The sequence below is a fragment of the Oryzias latipes genome, chromosome 16, assembly GCF_002234675.1.
Source record: "Oryzias latipes chromosome 16, ASM223467v1".
Taxonomy (NCBI): domain Eukaryota; kingdom Metazoa; phylum Chordata; class Actinopteri; order Beloniformes; family Adrianichthyidae; genus Oryzias; species Oryzias latipes.
Window position 1 is genome coordinate 6,595,015 of NC_019874.2, and position 18,027 is coordinate 6,613,041.

The 18,027-nt window shown below is 41.8% G+C and overlaps 2 protein-coding genes across 4 annotated transcripts in view; both read left to right on the plus strand.

Moving 5' to 3' along the window:
• The first annotated feature begins 1,681 nt into the window (after window positions 1-1,681).
• atp6v1c1 (ATPase H+ transporting V1 subunit C1) lies at window positions 1,682-10,906 on the plus strand. Of its 2 annotated transcripts, none has more exons than XM_004077629.4 (13): window positions 1,682-1,839; window positions 2,248-2,409; window positions 2,844-2,911; window positions 3,670-3,755; window positions 4,769-4,863; window positions 4,991-5,082; window positions 5,150-5,248; window positions 5,344-5,412; window positions 5,564-5,656; window positions 6,031-6,124; window positions 7,325-7,422; window positions 8,317-8,443; window positions 10,354-10,906. In XM_004077629.4, the coding sequence occupies exons 2-13, from the start codon at window positions 2,278-2,280 to the stop codon at window positions 10,450-10,452; spliced, it is 1,152 nt and encodes a 383-aa protein (XP_004077677.1). In that variant the 5' UTR covers window positions 1,682-1,839; window positions 2,248-2,277; the 3' UTR covers window positions 10,453-10,906. The 2 variants fall into 2 exon arrangements, with proteins under 2 accessions (XP_004077677.1, XP_020565609.1); XM_020709950.2 differs by having other exon boundaries at window positions 1,690-1,839; window positions 2,252-2,409.
• Window positions 10,907-11,833: 927 nt separating this feature from the next.
• spire1 (spire type actin nucleation factor 1) overlaps window positions 11,834-18,027 on the plus strand; it is a 47,887-nt gene continuing 41,693 nt past the window's right edge. Inside the window, exon 1 of one of the 2 annotated variants that reach the window (XM_023964198.1) lies at window positions 11,834-12,384. In XM_023964198.1, the coding sequence (XP_023819966.1) occupies window positions 12,063-12,384 (322 nt within the window). In that variant the 5' untranslated portion in view covers window positions 11,834-12,062. The remainder of the gene's footprint in view (window positions 12,385-18,027) is intronic. The other variant, XM_023964199.1, reaches the window with a different exon arrangement.

The following is an 18,027-nucleotide window of genomic DNA, read 5'->3' on the forward strand; positions in this document are numbered from 1 at the left end:
GTGTCTACTGTAAAGTGGACACCTGCAACAGTCGTCTTTCATTCCAGTCAAAGCGGTGGTCTTGGTTGTGAATGGTTTGTCTGGAAACCCTAGTCTCCCTCACATCTGGGAAACAGGCCTGGAGCCTGCAGTGTGGCGTTTGCTAAACCATGTCTGAGGGCAGAGGTCCTTACTGGTCATGGTTGTGATCTGTCGCTAACTCTGACAGTAGTTCTGGACCTTGAAGCAAGTCTGCTGATGACACTTTCAGACAAGTTCACCTGTGACATCTGACTGCCCACTACCAACCTGAAGCTGCGCTGTGGATAGATGGTGCTGCTCGTCCGGTAAGCGGCGTGGTGTGTTTATGGCTGTTTGAATGATGATCTTGGTGTGACTTACTGGCAAAATCAGGTTTTTATACCCAAAGAATGTTGACATTGATACCACATTGGAAATGTTTTTCTTTTAAAATGTTTGGTTTGGGCTCCAATAAGTTAGACACACTGAACACAGTGAGACAAGAATGTGGGAAACACTAAATTAGGTGTCTGTCACCACAATACCATAACCACCCTATCCCCAAAATTTGTGCAGTGAAACAAATGACATCCACTGAGGTTTTCACAATATCCCTAACTTACTGTGAGTGGTGTATCTTGGTTATAAGCAGTTTCTGCAGAAAGATGCACACAGAGCTTCTGCAAAGAGCAAAGAGCAAAAAGTCACCATAGTATGAGAAAAAGATTCCTCACTTGCGCAATATGAAAAGGGATGCAAGAAAAAAAACCCTACTGACAAAACACACAAAGAAAAACAATCAACCTTCCCAAAAAAATAAAATTAACCATGTAAAAGACAGAAACACAAAGTAGAGCCTAACCTAATAATTAAACCTTAACATCAAAGGACCACTCTGATCATTTTTTGATCTACTTTCATTTGTTATGCCGTTTTTGGCTAAAATCTAAAAACTTTTGTTGTTTTCCAGGACATAGTTTGAGAGTGGCAGGAGTTCATCAGAAATTCCCGTCTGAGTTGTGTGGGGGATCACTGGGGTGGAGCAACCCCGCTCCCCTACTATCCCCATTGTGGAGCGGGGCCATGAGCTTGTGGCCCACCCATTGTATTTACTATGTCACAAACAGCCACCTTTTTCAAACAGGGTTTTTTTTGCTCCCGAATCACGATGATTTGAATAAAGAAATACTCAAAACTGCAACTTTGAGCTTAATTTTCTTAAAATATGTCCTCCAGCATTAGAAATATGCCACAGGAACATGTTAAAAACACAATAAATACAAATTTCTCCAGAGCAGGACTTCAGAGCATTATTGACGTGAATCAAACTTGGTGAGCAACAATTGTAAAAAAAATAAAAAAAATATTTAAATAAGATAAGAAATAAAAGTCAAAGAGGGTAGACTTTCCAAACAAAATCTGTCAGGGTTGTGAAAGAATTAGAGATTGTCATAGGTTAAAAACTGAGGATAGATGGCACCTTTCCATTTTTTCTAAACATGAACTGCTCTGGCATGTTCTAATTGGCTGGACACACTTGTTCCAGGTAATCGGCCGTAAGTTATGCAGACACTCCAGCCCTGGAAGTTCTGTCATCTGCTCACGAACGAGGCTCAACGCGACGCTGCAGAGCCCGCGGCGGCCAGCAGAGGCCGCTGTTGGGTTCGTCGGCGCGTGAGAGAGAGGCCTTCCGGTTCCTCTCCAGCAGATCAGCTGACTCTGATGCTGCTGTCAGGAGACCTCACGATCAACTCTGAATGGCAGCTATGAAAATTATCAAGCCGTAAAACATTAAAGACACACATTTCGACACGTAACGCCCACGCCTTTGATATACGGGTGAGTGAAAGCGTTCGTGACGACCGACCGCCAGCTTTGTTGTTGTTGTCAGAGGAACTAGCTTAGGGGGCTAGCGTTAGCTAATCCCTGCTGGATGCTGCTTGACCTCAACCATCTTTTGCGGCTGTTGCTGTGTTTTTTTCTGAGGTGGTTCAGGATTTATTACGGCTTTGTAGCGTCCCTTGACTGTGATGAAATAGGCTGTATAACTGTAATAGACATTTAAAGGGGATCAAAAGGCTGCTTTAATCATGTCACCCAAAGTTCTGAACAGACATGGACACATTATTATCGCAGAACCACAAATATAGCTATAGCCTCGCCGTTAAGACACACGGTTCTGTGGATGACTAGGAGCGGGTCATCTAGAAGTGGCACCATCATCAACATAATCCATGTTTCCTTCAGGAAGTTTCTAGCTGCTCCACTTCTGCAAACATGACAGAGTTTTGGCTGATTTCCGCCCCGGGGGAGAAGACCTGCCAGCAGACGTGGGACAAAATGATGGCAGCCACCACACGGACCAACAACCTCTCCGTCAACCACAAGTTCAGCATCCCAGATCTGAAGGTACGTTTCCCGTTTCGCCACAGCCCTCACCTGTGGATCCGCCGTCAAGCTCGATCAGCTGGTCCGTCTGGAGAGCACTGTCTGCGCAGACCGGCCGCCTGCATGTTGAAGATGACAGTTTATCCAGCAAACCGCCCAGCTCCACGGCTCGATGACTCTGTGCAGAGGCTGCAGCCACCCCGCTGACCCGGCCTCCATGCCAGTCTGTCAAGTCATCGTGGAACAGTTAGCCATGCATGAACAGGTCTGAACAAAAAGGCGCCATCCTAAACCTACAAAGGCCCCTGGACGTCACTGTAGGCTGCCTGAGCCTCAGATGTTGCCAGTTAAAAAGAGACTCACTGATCCTACTTCAAAATTACATAAATCTCTGGACTTGCTGGCCATTAGTGGGAAAAATGACTTTTTGTTGTTTGTTTTTTGTCCCCAAACAGGTTGGAACTCTTGATGTCCTGGTTGGGCTTTCAGACGAGTTGGCCAAATTAGATTCCTTCGTTGAAAGGTATGGAACTTGGCTTTTCTGATTTCTGGAAGTTCATAGAAATCTTCCATGTTCTGGTCAGCATCTGTGATGGAGCCAGCTCTCTAACCTCTAATCCCTCCTGACCGTGCCACGACGAGGAATTTCACAGGGAGAGTCTGGTGGGCGCCGCTTTCTGAACGTGTCCACTTACAGTTGGGCGGGACGTTGGCCGCTCTTTCTTTAGTCCTATTTATGCAGCATGACTTAGATGGTGTTGTTGAGGAAATACTGACACACAGCTTTGCTCCTCTTCCTCTGCGGACATTCCCACCACTGTGGGAAAGAAAGAACAACTTTAACACGTTTGTGTGTCTGGACTCTGGCATCTGTCTAGTTTTATTTGGGGAGAGGGCAAAAAGTAAAAAAAAAAAACGGATTAAAAATGTCCTGAAACAATGTGTCAGATTGATTTAACACAATAAAAGAGGAACATTTGTTGTGAAACGACAAACTCTTTGTCTTGGCTTCACACTGAAGTCCTGCTTTGATGTGTCAGGAAAAACTGTTGAACTCTCTGTCATCTTCTGGTCTGGCCCGAAAATGACTGCATTAGGAGTGTGTGAATCCTTCTGATGTTGTGTTCTATTTGGAGGTGAGGAGCTGCAGAAGGGCCAGTGCAGCCTGCAGCCGCTGTGTGTGTGTGTGTGTGTGTGTGTGTGTGTGTGTGTGTGTGTGTGTGTGTGTGTGTGCAGCCTGCGGTGGCGTGACTTGACCTGCTGTCTCTTGACTGTTGACAGTGTGGTGAAGAAGGTGGCTCAGTACATGGCCGATGTGCTGGAGGACAGCAGAGACAAAGTGCAGGAGAACCTGCTGGCCAACGGAGGTCAGTTTGACACTCTGTGACCCAGGGTAGTTCAAGTAAATGGAAATAAAAGGTTTATGAATGAAATAATGGACCTGCGAAACACGGAAATGTGTTTTTTATAGAATTTAAAGGCTTTTCTTTGTTTTAAGTGTTTCCAAACAAATCTAAAGTAGTAGAGAGTTCAGCGTTCTTCTCCGAGACTTTAGCAGCTGCAGGAACGTTCTTATGTAGTGAACAGATTTCCTGCAGAGATGTTTAAAAAAAAAACTCAGAGTGGTTTATTATTAAAATAAGTTTAAAGCTCTCATGCTGTTCATAGTCAAAAGACTCTTAAAGTATAAAATTGCATCACAAAATCTAACTGCAAGTAAATTTGCTGCAGCAGGAGGATCCTGTTTGACACTGGATGTATTTTATTTTGAAAAGAACACGTAAATGCTGCTGTCAAAAATAGTAGAAGTTAAAATTGTTATACATAGAAAATGCAGCACTGTTTTAATTCAGTTATTGGAAAGATGTCAAAGCTGTGGTTCATAACTGAAGGGTTCCATAAATACACACATGTGAACATCCGACACACCCAACTGAATTCCTACACAATTCAGATTTCTATTCAAAAATATTGACAGATGTATCACTGCTTGTTTTATATATGTACATAGTTATAAATAATCATTTATTGGTTCTTAAACTGCTTTATATTAGCTTTAAGTGTGAAGTGGTTGTGCTCCACACATAGATACACATAATTGTTTGTGTTTGTGCGTGCCTTGTAGAATACATTTACTTTTTCCCCTTGAAATTATATCTATATATGAAATTACTTTTGCATTAAATTGTTTTCTGCTTTGACTATTATTAGTACTTTGTAGTATTCTTCCAAAATTACAAAGTTTGAGTTCAGATTATTTGCAATATTTAGGAATTGTGAACAAAGGGGAATCAATCAATCAATCAAACTTCATTTATAAATAAAAATGAACCTGAATGTACCGGATCAACGCCTTACTCGTGTTGTTTTCTGCCTGCAGTTGATCTTATCACCTACATCACAAGATTTCAATGGGACATGGCCAAATATCCAATCAAACAGTCACTCAAAAACATCTCTGAAATTATCTCTAAGGTGAGAAACAAATGATTAGATTTGTCTTCATTAAGTTTTCTTTTGTTTATTTAGGTTTAGCCTTATTTTGGTTTTAGCCAGATATTTCCTGTTCTATCATTTACCTGCTTTTTCATGTTTTTCACAGCAAGTCACCCAGATTGACAACGATTTGAAGGCCAGAGCTTCAGCCTATAACAACCTGAAAGGAAACCTGCAGAACTTGGAGCGGAAGAACGCGTAGGTGCTGCAGTCTGGCCAGATGTGTTTGCATATTTGTGTTGTTGTAACACCGATGTGCCACCAGGGGGAGCCTGCTGACCAGGAGCCTGGCCGACATAGTCAAGAAGGAGAACTTTGTTCTGGACTCGGAGTACCTGATCACTCTGCTGGTGGTGGTCCCGAAGTGAGCTCGCAGAATCCCGACCTGATTTAGTCTGAGATGGTTACACAAAGCTGCTGTACGTCGGTGACTTGCATCACGCCGTTCTGTCATTTTAGGACGTCGTACTCAGACTGGCAGAAAACGTATGAAACTCTGGCTGAGATGGTGGTGCCTCGATCCTCAAAGTGAGTCAGTGAATGGAGCCGTTTTTCTACCAAAGCACTGATTTTAATCCTCACCGGTGCTTCTATTTCTCCCCACAGATGAGTTTTGAAAGTATATTTTTTTCTTAGCTAACTTCTTTGCAGAACTAAAAAGGATTATTTGTGTGTTTAGTTTGCTGTATGAGGACAATGACAGCGGGCTCTTCAGTGTCACTCTCTTCAGGAAAGCCATCGATGACTTCAAACACAAAGCCAGGGAGAACAAGTGAGAGTTCAACCGTCACACAAAACGTCTGCTGAAGGTCTCAGAAGTCCAGAAACAAATCTGCTTCATCTGACTCTAGAATCCTCCCGTGTACATTCACGGAAAGTACCAGACACAGGAAAGTGTCTGATATAGATGTCAGGCATTCAAAGCTTGGATTTTTTCTTACATCTTTCCATTGACTCTGCAGAATTTGTTGCCTCTTTAAAATTGATCAGGTCAAAGACGAACTACATTGAATCTGCTTTTCTATCACGTCAAAGAAGGCTAAGACATCCGCGCTTCAGACGCTGTAGAGGAAAGCTGAGACATTTCTGCACCAAGAGCCGGTGTGTGTGTTTGTGGCTGAATGGAGGAGATCTGTTCCCTCACAGGTTCACAGTGAGAGACTTTCAGTACAACGAGGAGGAGATGAAGGCAGACAAGGAGGAGATGACGCGGCTCTCCACCGACAAGAAGAAGCAGTTTGTAAGTGGAGGGAGCAAAGGGGAAGTTTCACAATCGCCTTCAGATTTAAAGCGGTGCAGTCATGTGTTCTTTGCTTCCTGCATCATGCTTCTGTCACATCCTCTGGAGCTCCATTCTGATTTGGTCAGGAACGTTGCTTTAGATCCTTAGGATGACTCTGACGGATCCTGGAAGTCAGTTTTCTAGAACACTTTCTGTGTTCAGGAAGATGCATTTTAAGAAAATGTATCCAGTGTTCCCTCGGTATATCGCGGCTCATCGTTCTCAGTGTTGCTATTGTGCAGATTTTCTTTGTGCAGCTTCACCTGCTTTTTTTCCCCCAGTGCTTTATGTTCTGCATCCTGATTGGGTATAGACCTTGTCAATCCATCTCCTCTGTGCCGTGTCTCCTGTCCAGAATGTGTTCAGCTTGCCAGATTGTCATAATTCTCTTTATTTTCGTTCTTTAATCCTGGACGTATTTTTCTATGAAGGTTTGAACTTTAACAGTTTAAACCAGAGAGAAACGTGTGAAAATGTTCATGTCTGTCTGAGAAAAGTGGAAAAAGTTTGTAGTAAGGAGTTTTACAAACTTAAAACATCTAGAGTCCCACTTCCTAGATTCTACCTCCTGTGTTTTTTTTTTAGAACGTAACGCCCTGGATAAACGAAGGAACACTGTACATTAAATCAGGCTTTCTGTGCAAAACATTCCTACAGAGAAAGCATTATTCTTATTCCAAATTATACTTGAGACTTTTCTCATGGCTGCAATTATATTAGAGTAGACAAATTAGAATGTAAATGAACGGATCCTTTTATGGAGGACTGTTTTGTAAAAAACCTAAAAAGCTTCTTTTAATCCTGGAGAACTCAATCAATTTTGGCCACTGTTGCTTTAAATAAATAATAAAAGGCTTATTTTTTTTTGTTTTATGTGTTTATTGTGAATCCTTTGGCCTTTGTTAATTTTTGCTCCTCAATACAAACAAAAAAATGAATCCAGCTAACTTTAAAAACCCAGAAGAAAATTGTTCTTCTGTTCTCCAGGGTTAAAAAAAAAAGGAATAGTTGAAGCAATTGGGTTGTGAAGCCCAAACCACTCAGCCTTTTCTGTAAGCTAAAAGTTTTTCCACTTGAAAGCTTCTTTTGAATCAGATCAGCTGTCATTTTAGGAGAACTGACAGTTGATGATGAGGTCCATGCTCCTCCTCTCTGCAGGGTCCCCTCGTTCGGTGGCTCAAAGTGAACTTCAGTGAAGCCTTCATTGCGTGGATTCACATCAAAGCATTGCGGGTGTTTGTGGAATCGGTTCTGAGGTATTTATCCGTTCACCTGCACAGCTGTAGTCCAGTATGACTTGCTACTTTTTTTTTAGGAAACTGATCAATCTTCCAATGTCAAAGTTTATGATTTGGCTTTCTTTCTTTTAAATCCGTGGTCCCAAACCCCCGGGTTGTGGGACATTCGGTTCCCGGGCCGAAGATGAAAAAAACACGACATACATGTTACATGCAATTTTATATCTAATCTGATTCTGAAGGAAGTTTTATTTTGGAAAACTACTGGATTCTCTCCACCGCATTCACTAGTGGGTCACGTGTAGAAAATACATCCTCTACTTTCTTAAAGCGGCTCCGTCCACTAAGTTAAAACCCCCAAACTAGCAAAGTAAACAAAAAACAAACATTTTTGGAAAGTTTCTTTTCGCAGAAAGGATCCAGAGAGAAAACAGAAGAAGAGCCTGGACTTCAAAATAAAAGAGATCTGCATACAACAGAAAAAAACCCAAAAGTCTTTACTCTAAATACAGATTTATTGGGTAATTGTTTCCACAGACCATAATAATAACGCAGACTGTTCATTAACCGCCTGTTTAATGTTACCAGGATGCTGCTAATAAAGTTTTAATGGCCATTTTCCGGGCTTGGGACAGGCACAAGCACACTAGTTATGCACTGCCTCCTGAACACAGAGGATGATCCACCATATAATAAACTCAATTCATGCAAACAAATGACATTAAATGTACTTTTTAGTAGTAGTAGTTTAGTTCGACTCTTCTTTTAAAATCCAGAACACTTTTAACCGACCATCATGGCTTTTCCTAGAGGATATTCCACGTTTTCCATCAGTATTTCACTTACAACCTGTGAGATGAAATGAAAACACTGTCTCCCTTTCTGCTGCTGCCCTGGGCTCTTCTCCTCCAGATACGGACTGCCGGTGAACTTCCAGGCGATGCTCCTGCAGCCAAACAAGAAGACGATGAAGAAGCTGAGGGAGGTGCTGAACGACCTGTACAAACACCTGGACAGCAGCGCAGCAGCGATCATGGATGTGAGTGCTTCACTGCACTCCAAACAACACTTAAATGAGAGGATTTTACAGGGAATTGGATTAAGAGGAATCTGCTTCTAATCCTAAAACAGCAATTATTAAAACACTCTGTGGAGAATGTCTCTAATATATTTCCTAAAATATGGGAAACATTTAAAATGAAACACCAGGAGATTCTTGTAGTTGAGTTCATCCTGAGGTGGGATGGGATTGTTCAGTCAGCGGGAATCACTGAATGTGAGTGTAGAGGTTTCTTCATAAAACTTTCATCTTCATTAAATCTTCTTGTTTCGTTCGTTTTAATCCTGAACCCAGAGATGAAAGTTTAATGAAAAAAACTCTACATTAAGTAAAACAACTGAATTTATTCTAAATGAACAAGCTGAACAAAATAAACATTTCTGAAAAGTTCTTTTTTCCAGAAGATCAAAAGGAAATGTTAAAAATTGAAACACAAGAAGAGACTGGAAAAGGTCGGTACTATGGGACATCACTGATTGGAGGATGTATTTGAACACATGAGATAATCAATGTTTATATTTGGTACAGTAGCCTTTGTTTGTGACTCCACAGCTCAAACGTTTCCTGTAGTTTTTCACCAGGTTAGCACAAACTGCAGGAGGGATTTTGGCCCATTCCTCCACACAGATCTTCTCTAGATCAGTCAGGTTTCTGGGCTGTCTCTAAGAAACAGAATGAGCTTCGTCCAAAGATGTTCTTTTTTTTTTTAACTTGCCCTGTCCAACAGCTGAGCAAACAGATGAGAGCTGAAGGCCTCTTGTGTTGGACAGATTTTACTTTAACAACAGGGGTTATGAATCTTCTGACAAACCAGAGGTATGTCTGAATAAACCCCTTTTGTAATCGAGGCCAAACTTTATTCATTTTAATCATATTTGAAAATCTTTTGTGTTGGACGGAAAAGAAAAGGAGGGACGAAGAGAGAGGGATATTAGAGAGGGGGGGATAGGAGGGTGATTATAGGAGGGGGGGGTAAAACCATGTAGCAGCATAAAGTAACAAGTTGCTGGATGGTTATAATCATTACAGTGAGGTTCAGATGTAATACACGTCTATAAGGCTGGGGCCTGTCCACACATACACTCAAACACATACCTGATGGCTCCAAAAATATTAACATGTCAACATGTACACAATACAAATAATGTTCACACACGCATACTTATGCCTTCAAACCAACTAGTGTGAAATATTTCATTCAATCACGCAAACTATTAGTGCAAAGGTGAGCCTGTGACACCTGTGCTCAAGTTATTGTATATGTTATTCTTAAATGGATGATGGAATGTAAAAAGAAGGAAGGAGCGTGCCCAGTCATCCCCACACCAAGACCCCCACCATAGCAGCAGCGGTAGCTAGAAAACCCCCAATACCCACATAGTAGCAGAAAGAGAACAACCGCCCCCCGGGCAATCCCATTCGCCACCCAGGCCAGGGCCTGCAGGACTTTGGACAGCTCTTTGGTCTTGGCCATGTTAGTAGTTGGAGTCTTACTGGTTGTATGCCGTGGACAGGTGTCTTGATGCAGCTGACCACCTCAAACAGGTGCTTCTAGTTTAGGATAATAAAGGTGGACTATTTAAAGGTGGACTAACAGGTCTTTGAGGGTCAGAATTCAAGCTGAAATATAGGGGTTCAAATACTTATTTGCATACAGTAGCGTAAAAATAAACCATTAAAAAAAATCATTCAATGTAATTTTCAGACTTTTTTCAAATATTATGTGCCTCACATGTACCTAAGAAAATGCCAGACCCCACCATGATTTCTAAGTGGGAGAATTTGCAAAGGAACAGGGTGCTAAAATATTTATGTGCCTCATTGTTTGTGCTCAACAGTTCCTAATCGTTCTCCCACAAATATCTGAAGTGTTTTTTTTTCCTCCTCAGACTGCCATGGACATCCCAGGCCTGAACCTGAGCCAGCAGGAGTATTATCCCTACGTCTACTACAAGATCGACTGCAACCTGCTGGATTTCAAAGTGTAAACTCTGGCTGACCGTGGCGTTTTTCCCTCCTCCCCTCCTGCTTCTGTGGCGTCCATCAGCCCTTTCCTCACCCAACCGCTGCATGTTCATTCCTCGTGGTGAAAAGGCTCATCATCAAGCTTCCACCACTTTTCCAACCAAACATCACTGAAATGTTTTTGTTTACAGTCTTTGCTCTTTTGATGTGAAATGAAACAAAAGAATCATAATAATGAGATGTATATTTGCTGTCATTCTGCGTGTGTGTTCATAGCTTTGCTTGTGTTGCTGTTGACATGATGGGATACTGGTGCTCAGAGAACATGCTTCTGGGAGCACTGGGGACCACCGCCTGTGTTGTAAAGCAGAGGATCTTGTTTGAGTGTTCGTTCTGTGTATTTGCTGTTCAACAGATCTATATGTGAATACTGTGTAAAACCCCTAAATGAATAAATATGATTTAAATAAAGACGAAGCTGTGGCTTTTCTCTGATGTCATGCTAGAATCCGTCAGGTTTGTGCCTCAGCGCTTGCCGTGGAAATGGTGGAGAGCCCCGTGAGTGTGGTGCAGAGCTGTAGGTAGATTCTAGGAGAACTCAACTTTTGTCAGATATTACCTACAGCACCAGAATTTCTTCACTTTAAAGACAACTGCGTGACTTTCTAGCTTGGTTGCATCTTTCGTTTGTCAGGTTCTCGAAGAAAAATCCAAAATGAACCATTGAAAGCAAGCGAGTGATCCGCATCAGGCCCCCAAACTGGATTAGAACCAGCAGCTGCTCACTGTAAAGCACTAGTACCCATCAGACACTTGTATTCTCCGCTTTTTAGGGGTAAATTAAAGAATCATTTGGATCCAAACTCCCAATATGTCATACATTCGTTGGAAGATGTGATTATTATTAATGAACTTTAACTACTGTGTCTGCTGACTCTGAGCTTCTCAACTTTGTCTTTGCAGAATTTCAATTTTAACATGGTTATGGTTTTGCCACTTTCACCGTACCTTTCATTTATTTTGTTGGTTATGTTTTGTGTCTGTTTTTGGCTTTTTGGTAATTTTCTTTCTTTAGTTAATTGTGGATTTTTGCAGGCCTTCACATTATGGGGGGCGGTTACATCATTCAGGGGGCCCCGACTTGCCCAGGCCTATATCCGGCCATGCACATAAAGGTTTTGTGCTGTAATCAGACTTTTGTTTGGTCTGAATGAATATAATTCACTGTCTGATCTGGATCAGACAGTGAAGTTGAAGCTAAAAAGAGGATCAAAAACTTTCTGATTCTGCATTATGGACTTCTAGTGTGTTGAAATCCTCCTCCTGAGTGAATGTGAGGGAGCTTAATATATGCAGTCAAAACCTCCGTGAGGACCCAGATGGACTGAGGCCTGCAGGCTGCAGGAGGAGGAGGAGGAGGAGGTATAGAAGAACAGATCATGTGATGAAGGAGGAGAAGCTGAGGCTCTCACTGCGCAGACTCGGATCATCAGAGCCGGACTGACGCCTCAGCCTGACCTGGTGGAGCAGCCCCGCCAGGAGTGCAGCAGCATCGATGCCCCCGCGCCTCCTCCTCCTCTCGGGCCTGGAGCTGCTCTCATCTTCGCTCCTCCTGCGCTGAGAGAATGAAAGGATGGCGGAGCGGCGACCGACGGAGGCTGCCGCCGCGCGCCGGGAGGAGCAGCATCAGCATCCGCGGAGCGGCATGAGCTCCGCGGAGGAGGACCTGCCTTTGGAGGAGATTCTGCAGCTGTACAGCCAGCCCATCAACGAGGAGCAGGCATGGGCGGTGTGCTACCAGTGCTGCCGGACGCTGGCGACGGGACACCCGGACCGGAGGAGCGCGGCGGCCACCGGAGCCTCACCGGCGGCAGCTCCGCGCAGGATTTCAGGACCGCGGGATGTTCGGATCCAGAGGGACGGGTCTGTGAGGATGGACTACCAGGACTGTGAAGGTACGACACTGATCCAAAGCATCGCAGCTGAGTCCATCACCAGGACCTTATGGTGTTCTTTGGTAAAAAGGCCCAAAATCAACCGAAATGGAGGAGGAGAGCTTAAAAATCCTCTGTTATGGTTTATGGAGAATTACTGCGGTAATTGGGACTATTCAGGCAGCCAGAGTAAGCTCCTATTTAGGCTTTTTAAAATGTTGGTGCTCCAATCTAGATTGGTGGGTTTCAGTGCTTCAGTCCATCCACATGAGCTGCTGACAGGTAAACAAAGGAATGCCCCCCACTCCATCCCTGCTGGTGTCACCCCCGTCACCTCTCTGTCTGAATTCCCCTGTTTTCCTCCATCATCTGCTGCCACGTGGGCTCTCACCATGTGATCTGATCTGTTTGCCCCTTTGCCACCTCAGATCAGATCTGGGTGCTCCTTGGCTCAGCTGTTCAGAGCGTGTGACTACAGAATCCCCCCTGTACCTCTGGAGCCTCCTGCGGGGGCCTCACACAGCCGAAACCCCCAATGATTAGATGTGCTGCCTCATAATTGCCTCTTGATTCAAAGAGAAGCTTCTTCAATACGGTGTTTTTCTGTGGGGAAGCATTGGTTTCATTTGGAGCACAGCGGGTGGATTTTCTTGATGAGATGGTCTTTTCATTAAGGGCTGAAAGGAATCAAGCAGAAAAGATGGCTCTGGTGTGCAGCGTCCCTCCTGCCTCATTCTGCTGGTGTGTCTCTGAACCCAGACACTCAAACCAAAGGCTTGTTTCTATCAGCCTCATTGAACAATCTAAATTCATGCTCTATTATTTCTCTTTGGAATGGTTTACTTGATGGATTTGGGGTGTGTGCAATACTGCTGAGCCCGTTTTATTGCCTCGCTTTAAACAGCTGCCCCACGAGCTTTGTCTCATTAACCCAAAGGGGTAAATCTGAGCCTGACAGACGCAGCAGATGAGGTCTGATGCTGATTCTGGATGTGAGCAGCATCTTTGAGCTGCATGAATGGGCTATTTTTAGAGTCAAGGATGAGACCACTGGAGGAGGGGGAGTCTGGTCTTTCATTGCTTTGCATAGGAATTGTCACTTTGTATAATTATAGACATGACTAATGCATATCCAGTAAGTAGATGCAGTACAACTTCATGGTTTTGGTGTCTTCCCTCTGTCCTTCATGATACAGATAAGTGCCACTTCAGGAAGGTTGATTATCTGCAGCTTAGCTCCACGTCTAGAGCCATCAGAGACCTCTAATATCTTTACATTAGTGATTGTTCTGTGCCTTTATGAAAGCTTAGGTTTCACTGAAACCACATATCAACCCCACATCAGTTTATTCAATTTAACTATGAACTAATCCATACAAAAGCAATTAGGCAGAAGCTGCAAGACAACATTTTTAAGGCTTGTAAATGTTTTGATTTCAGATAACTGGAAAACTACAGTTAAACCTTCTTGTGTGTTGATTACATTTAGCTCATTCACGATTCTTTATATTTTATTTTTTATATGTTGACATTACAGCTTTCTAAATCCCTCACTTGAAGATACCTATAGATAAACTATTTGATCTCATCTTCAACTTTGTATTTATTTGTGACTTTAAACTGAAAACAATGATTTCTTTTTATTTCCAATAAATTACATTTGAATAACCTAAATGTAGGATGCTGAAAGTATGACTAACTCTTTTTAGTCATCTGTTGCCATGCAACCCTTCGGTTTAGCAAGAAGTCAAAAGTTCATTTTAACAGCAAAGTAATCTATTTATCAACTTTAAAATCAGAGTTGAACATCACTCTAGGCTATATTAGCAAGGTTTTTATAAGTTTAGAGCCCCATAGGGAAAAATCTAATCATCTAAAAACATTGGACCTACCAACAATATAATTCATATTTTATCTTTGTTCAGTCTATAAAACTAAGTTCCATCCAGATCCAAAGATCTTTGGATTGGTCCAGTAAGAGTTGAACAGACCTTTAACCCTTGTGCTATCCTATGACCCCTTACATTGACGTGTTCTCCCTACCATGACAAAGGTGGATAAAGGTGGAAAGATTTCATGTAATCCATGGACACCAGTGAAGATCACAAATCATTGAAGAAAAAAGGTTCAGAGCACTGTCTAGTGGGTCTAGATGACCCAACTCCCAATGTTAAAGTGGCTAGGATAGCACAAGGGTTACAGAATAAGAGATTGGTGTATCATCTGCATAAATAGTCAGTTTGAAAAAAAGACCTCATCTGCAGCATTTAAACACCACTCCAGTGAAAATGGGGTTTTAGTGTTGTTAACACGTTCTTGTAATTTTTTTCTGATGATGGAGGACAGATATATAAAGAAAATTCAGCTTATGATTGTGTTTCTGAGAATTTCTTTTCCCTAATCCGAGCGCAGCAACCGGAAGGGAAAGGGGGGTCGGGGTTAATGGTCCGGCCCACAATTTTCTAATGAACTCCTGCCACTCTGCAGAAATTATGCCCTAGAAAACAACACAGGTTTTCTTTGTTTTTAGCTAAAAATGGCGTAATCATATTTAAAAGACTACTGGGAACACTCTGAAAATAGATCAAAAGTAGTTTAGAGTGGGGCTAAAATAGATCCCTGAGGCACCCCTCAACCAGATTTAGATGCAGCTGAGTGGAGTGGCCGGAAATCAGTTCAGGACTCCGTAATGTATCATTGGCAGCTGACAGATGATGATCTGGCATATTTAGCAAGGGGTCATTCGTCATGTTCAGAGAGGAATTTGACTCTTTTCCTTCCAGTGCAAGAACAGATGAAACACTAGCAAACAATTAAAGTGTTTTGGTAAGTATTGTAAGTTGTTAAGAAATTGACAACATTTGAAAATGTATCCTGAAAATAAGTGCAAATGAAATCATCTACAGGCCCTGTTTTCACCAAAATCCACATCCATCCCGAAGAATTTCTGTGACTGTTGACGATTCATATTCAATTAAATCCCTTCATTGAGAAACCTTCCCCATGAATTATTTTTCAACAAGATGTTTTTGGTGAAGGTGGTATTTTTGATTTGACTGCAGCGTTCAGAAATGAGGCCGCTTACCCCACAGCAGCATGTCATTTAAATCTGCTGAGGCTGAGGTCATGCTGATGCTGCTGGGATGTTGCTCTGCTGCGTCGTCCAGGATAAAACCTCTCATTGTCAAAGGGGGTCATCTGTTAGCCTCCTGTCTGCTCATAAAGTAAAAGCTGGGCCGACTTGGCCTGGAGAAATATTTAAAAAGTGTCTGAACTTTGAAGGGAGAACATTCATGCTTCCTGAAGAAAGTATTAACTTCAATGGTCACATGAACTTCAAACTGATGAAACGATCAAAACCCAAACAGAGCTTTTATTCAAACTAAATTTCACTAGAAGAAGTAATACATGAAGACCGGCTGTATAGATTCGTATGCTTCCACGTACAGGTTCAACTCAAAAAATTACAATACCTGGAAAAAACTTGGCTTTTTTTGTCAGTTAATTCAAGAAGTGAAACTCATGTGTTATGTAAAATCATTACATTTATTTTGAAACAATTTAAACCTGCTTTTCTAGTAATATTGAGGATTACAGCTACAGACAATGAAATCCTAAAATCCAGTGTTTAGAATAATTATGTCCTAAAAAAATGAAGTTTTTGGCACAAATGTTCGGTGGTCCTGAAGTGCAAATCACACGACTGACAAATCACTCAACGCAAAAAAACACATTAAAAATAACAACAATACAAAAAAAACACAATATTACAGTGTAGAAATCAAAACGAAATTCTAGAAACAAAAACACTGTTCTAAAAAAATGAAATGAAATAAACATTTTTAGAAAAAACAAAATTTCCAGAAATCAAACAGAATAGTTAAAAAAACGAAACACAATAAGAAACCAGGAAAGGTAGATATTTAGGTTTCCTTATTTGTTTTTTATATTTTTAACATTTCAATTTAATTTCTTAAATCATTATTTTTGTTTTCCAAAATGTTTTCTTTATTTTTTACGGAAATCTGAAAAGGTAGGAATTACGGGAAAACGCTGATTGAATGATGAGGTTTGTCAATCATTTCAACAGAAAATTACCTGGCATATAGTGATTCTGGATATCATCTTCCAAGCAGTGATGTCTCATGGTACCTACCTTTTTCGGTTTCTTATTGTGTTTTATTTTTCAACATTTCATTTCGATTCATGGGAAATATTTTTGCATCTATAAATGTATTGTAACGGGGGAGAAGGGAAGTACCCAGGCGCAGAGAGGAGAGGAGGCAGGAGGATGCAGGGAATGGGGGTTTAATAACAAAAACTACAAGAAAACCAAAACCACTGCTTCAGCAGGCTAGAATACTCGAAATACAGAAACACTCAAAACCAGGGAACAGCACAATTACAAACTATGGACCAGCACAGGAGGAAGGGAATGACAAGACTTAAATACATGCAGACAAACGAGACACAGGTGGAAACACTCAGGAAGGATGGGGACCAAAGTAAAACTCAAAACTACAACAAACCAGGAAACACTACAAAATAAAACAGGAAGTAACTCAAAACATGCCAGAACAAAAAGGAAACAAACCACAAGGGCAAAGAAACAGAAACCGTGACATGTATTCATTTTGGGAGGAATTGTGCTTTGGCTTAGAATAAAATGTACTGTTGCTTTTTTACTATTTATTTTCCTTTTCAAATTGTTTTTGTCATCTTTAATGTGTTTTTGTGTTGTGTGATTTATTTTGATTGGCACTTCAGGACCATCGTACAAATGTCAATCAAACATTTTAAACGTTGGACATTGGGGCCAGCAGGCAGCACATACTTACATCAAGGCATCTGATTGGTCTGTTTATAACTTGGATAGCATGAACAACAGAAAAAATATGAAAAGAAATTATCAAGAATATGCTAAATGAAGGTATCAGAGGTTATTCTGACCAATAGAATGACTGAGTAATAGCTGTTTACTTCTCTTTTGAAGTCTATCGAATTTTGGCTTCTTGGAACCAGCAGGTACTTCCTGTTTGGAACGCCAGGGGGAGGAGTCATTCAGCCCAGTTTTCAGATACAGTCAATGCTCTGTACCACCACGGTCATTGGAGCTACTTCTGCATCTTTGGCAGTGTTGCCAGGTGCCAAGTCCTGCTGGAAAATAAAAATCAGCGTCTGCATACAGTTTTTCAAATAAAATTTCCTGGTAGATGTCTGCATTGACGGTGGACTTCAGAAGACCCAAAGGACACCAGTAGAAGATCAGTCTCCTAAACCATCACTGATTGCATAAAGTTTCACCCTGGGACCCATGCTGCACCTTTTCCTGTCACACTTTTTCCTCTCACTCAGTTTTCTGTAAATCGGCTTGAAAATAGCACTCTGTGAACAACCAGTTTATTGAGGAACAACCTGCAGAAGATTGTCCTCCTTGTGAAGGGTGTCGATGACTGTCTTCTGTGAGCAGTCTTTCTTATCATTGTGTTGGTACTGACCCAGACTGAGAGACCATTTTGAGGCTCAGGAAACCTTTGCAGGTGTTTTATCCTTTGTGCTATCTTGCTGGGTCCAGATGACCCCACCCTTACATTGACGTGTTCTCCCTACCATGACAAAGGTGGAAAGATTTCATGTAATCCATGGACACCAGTGAAGATCACA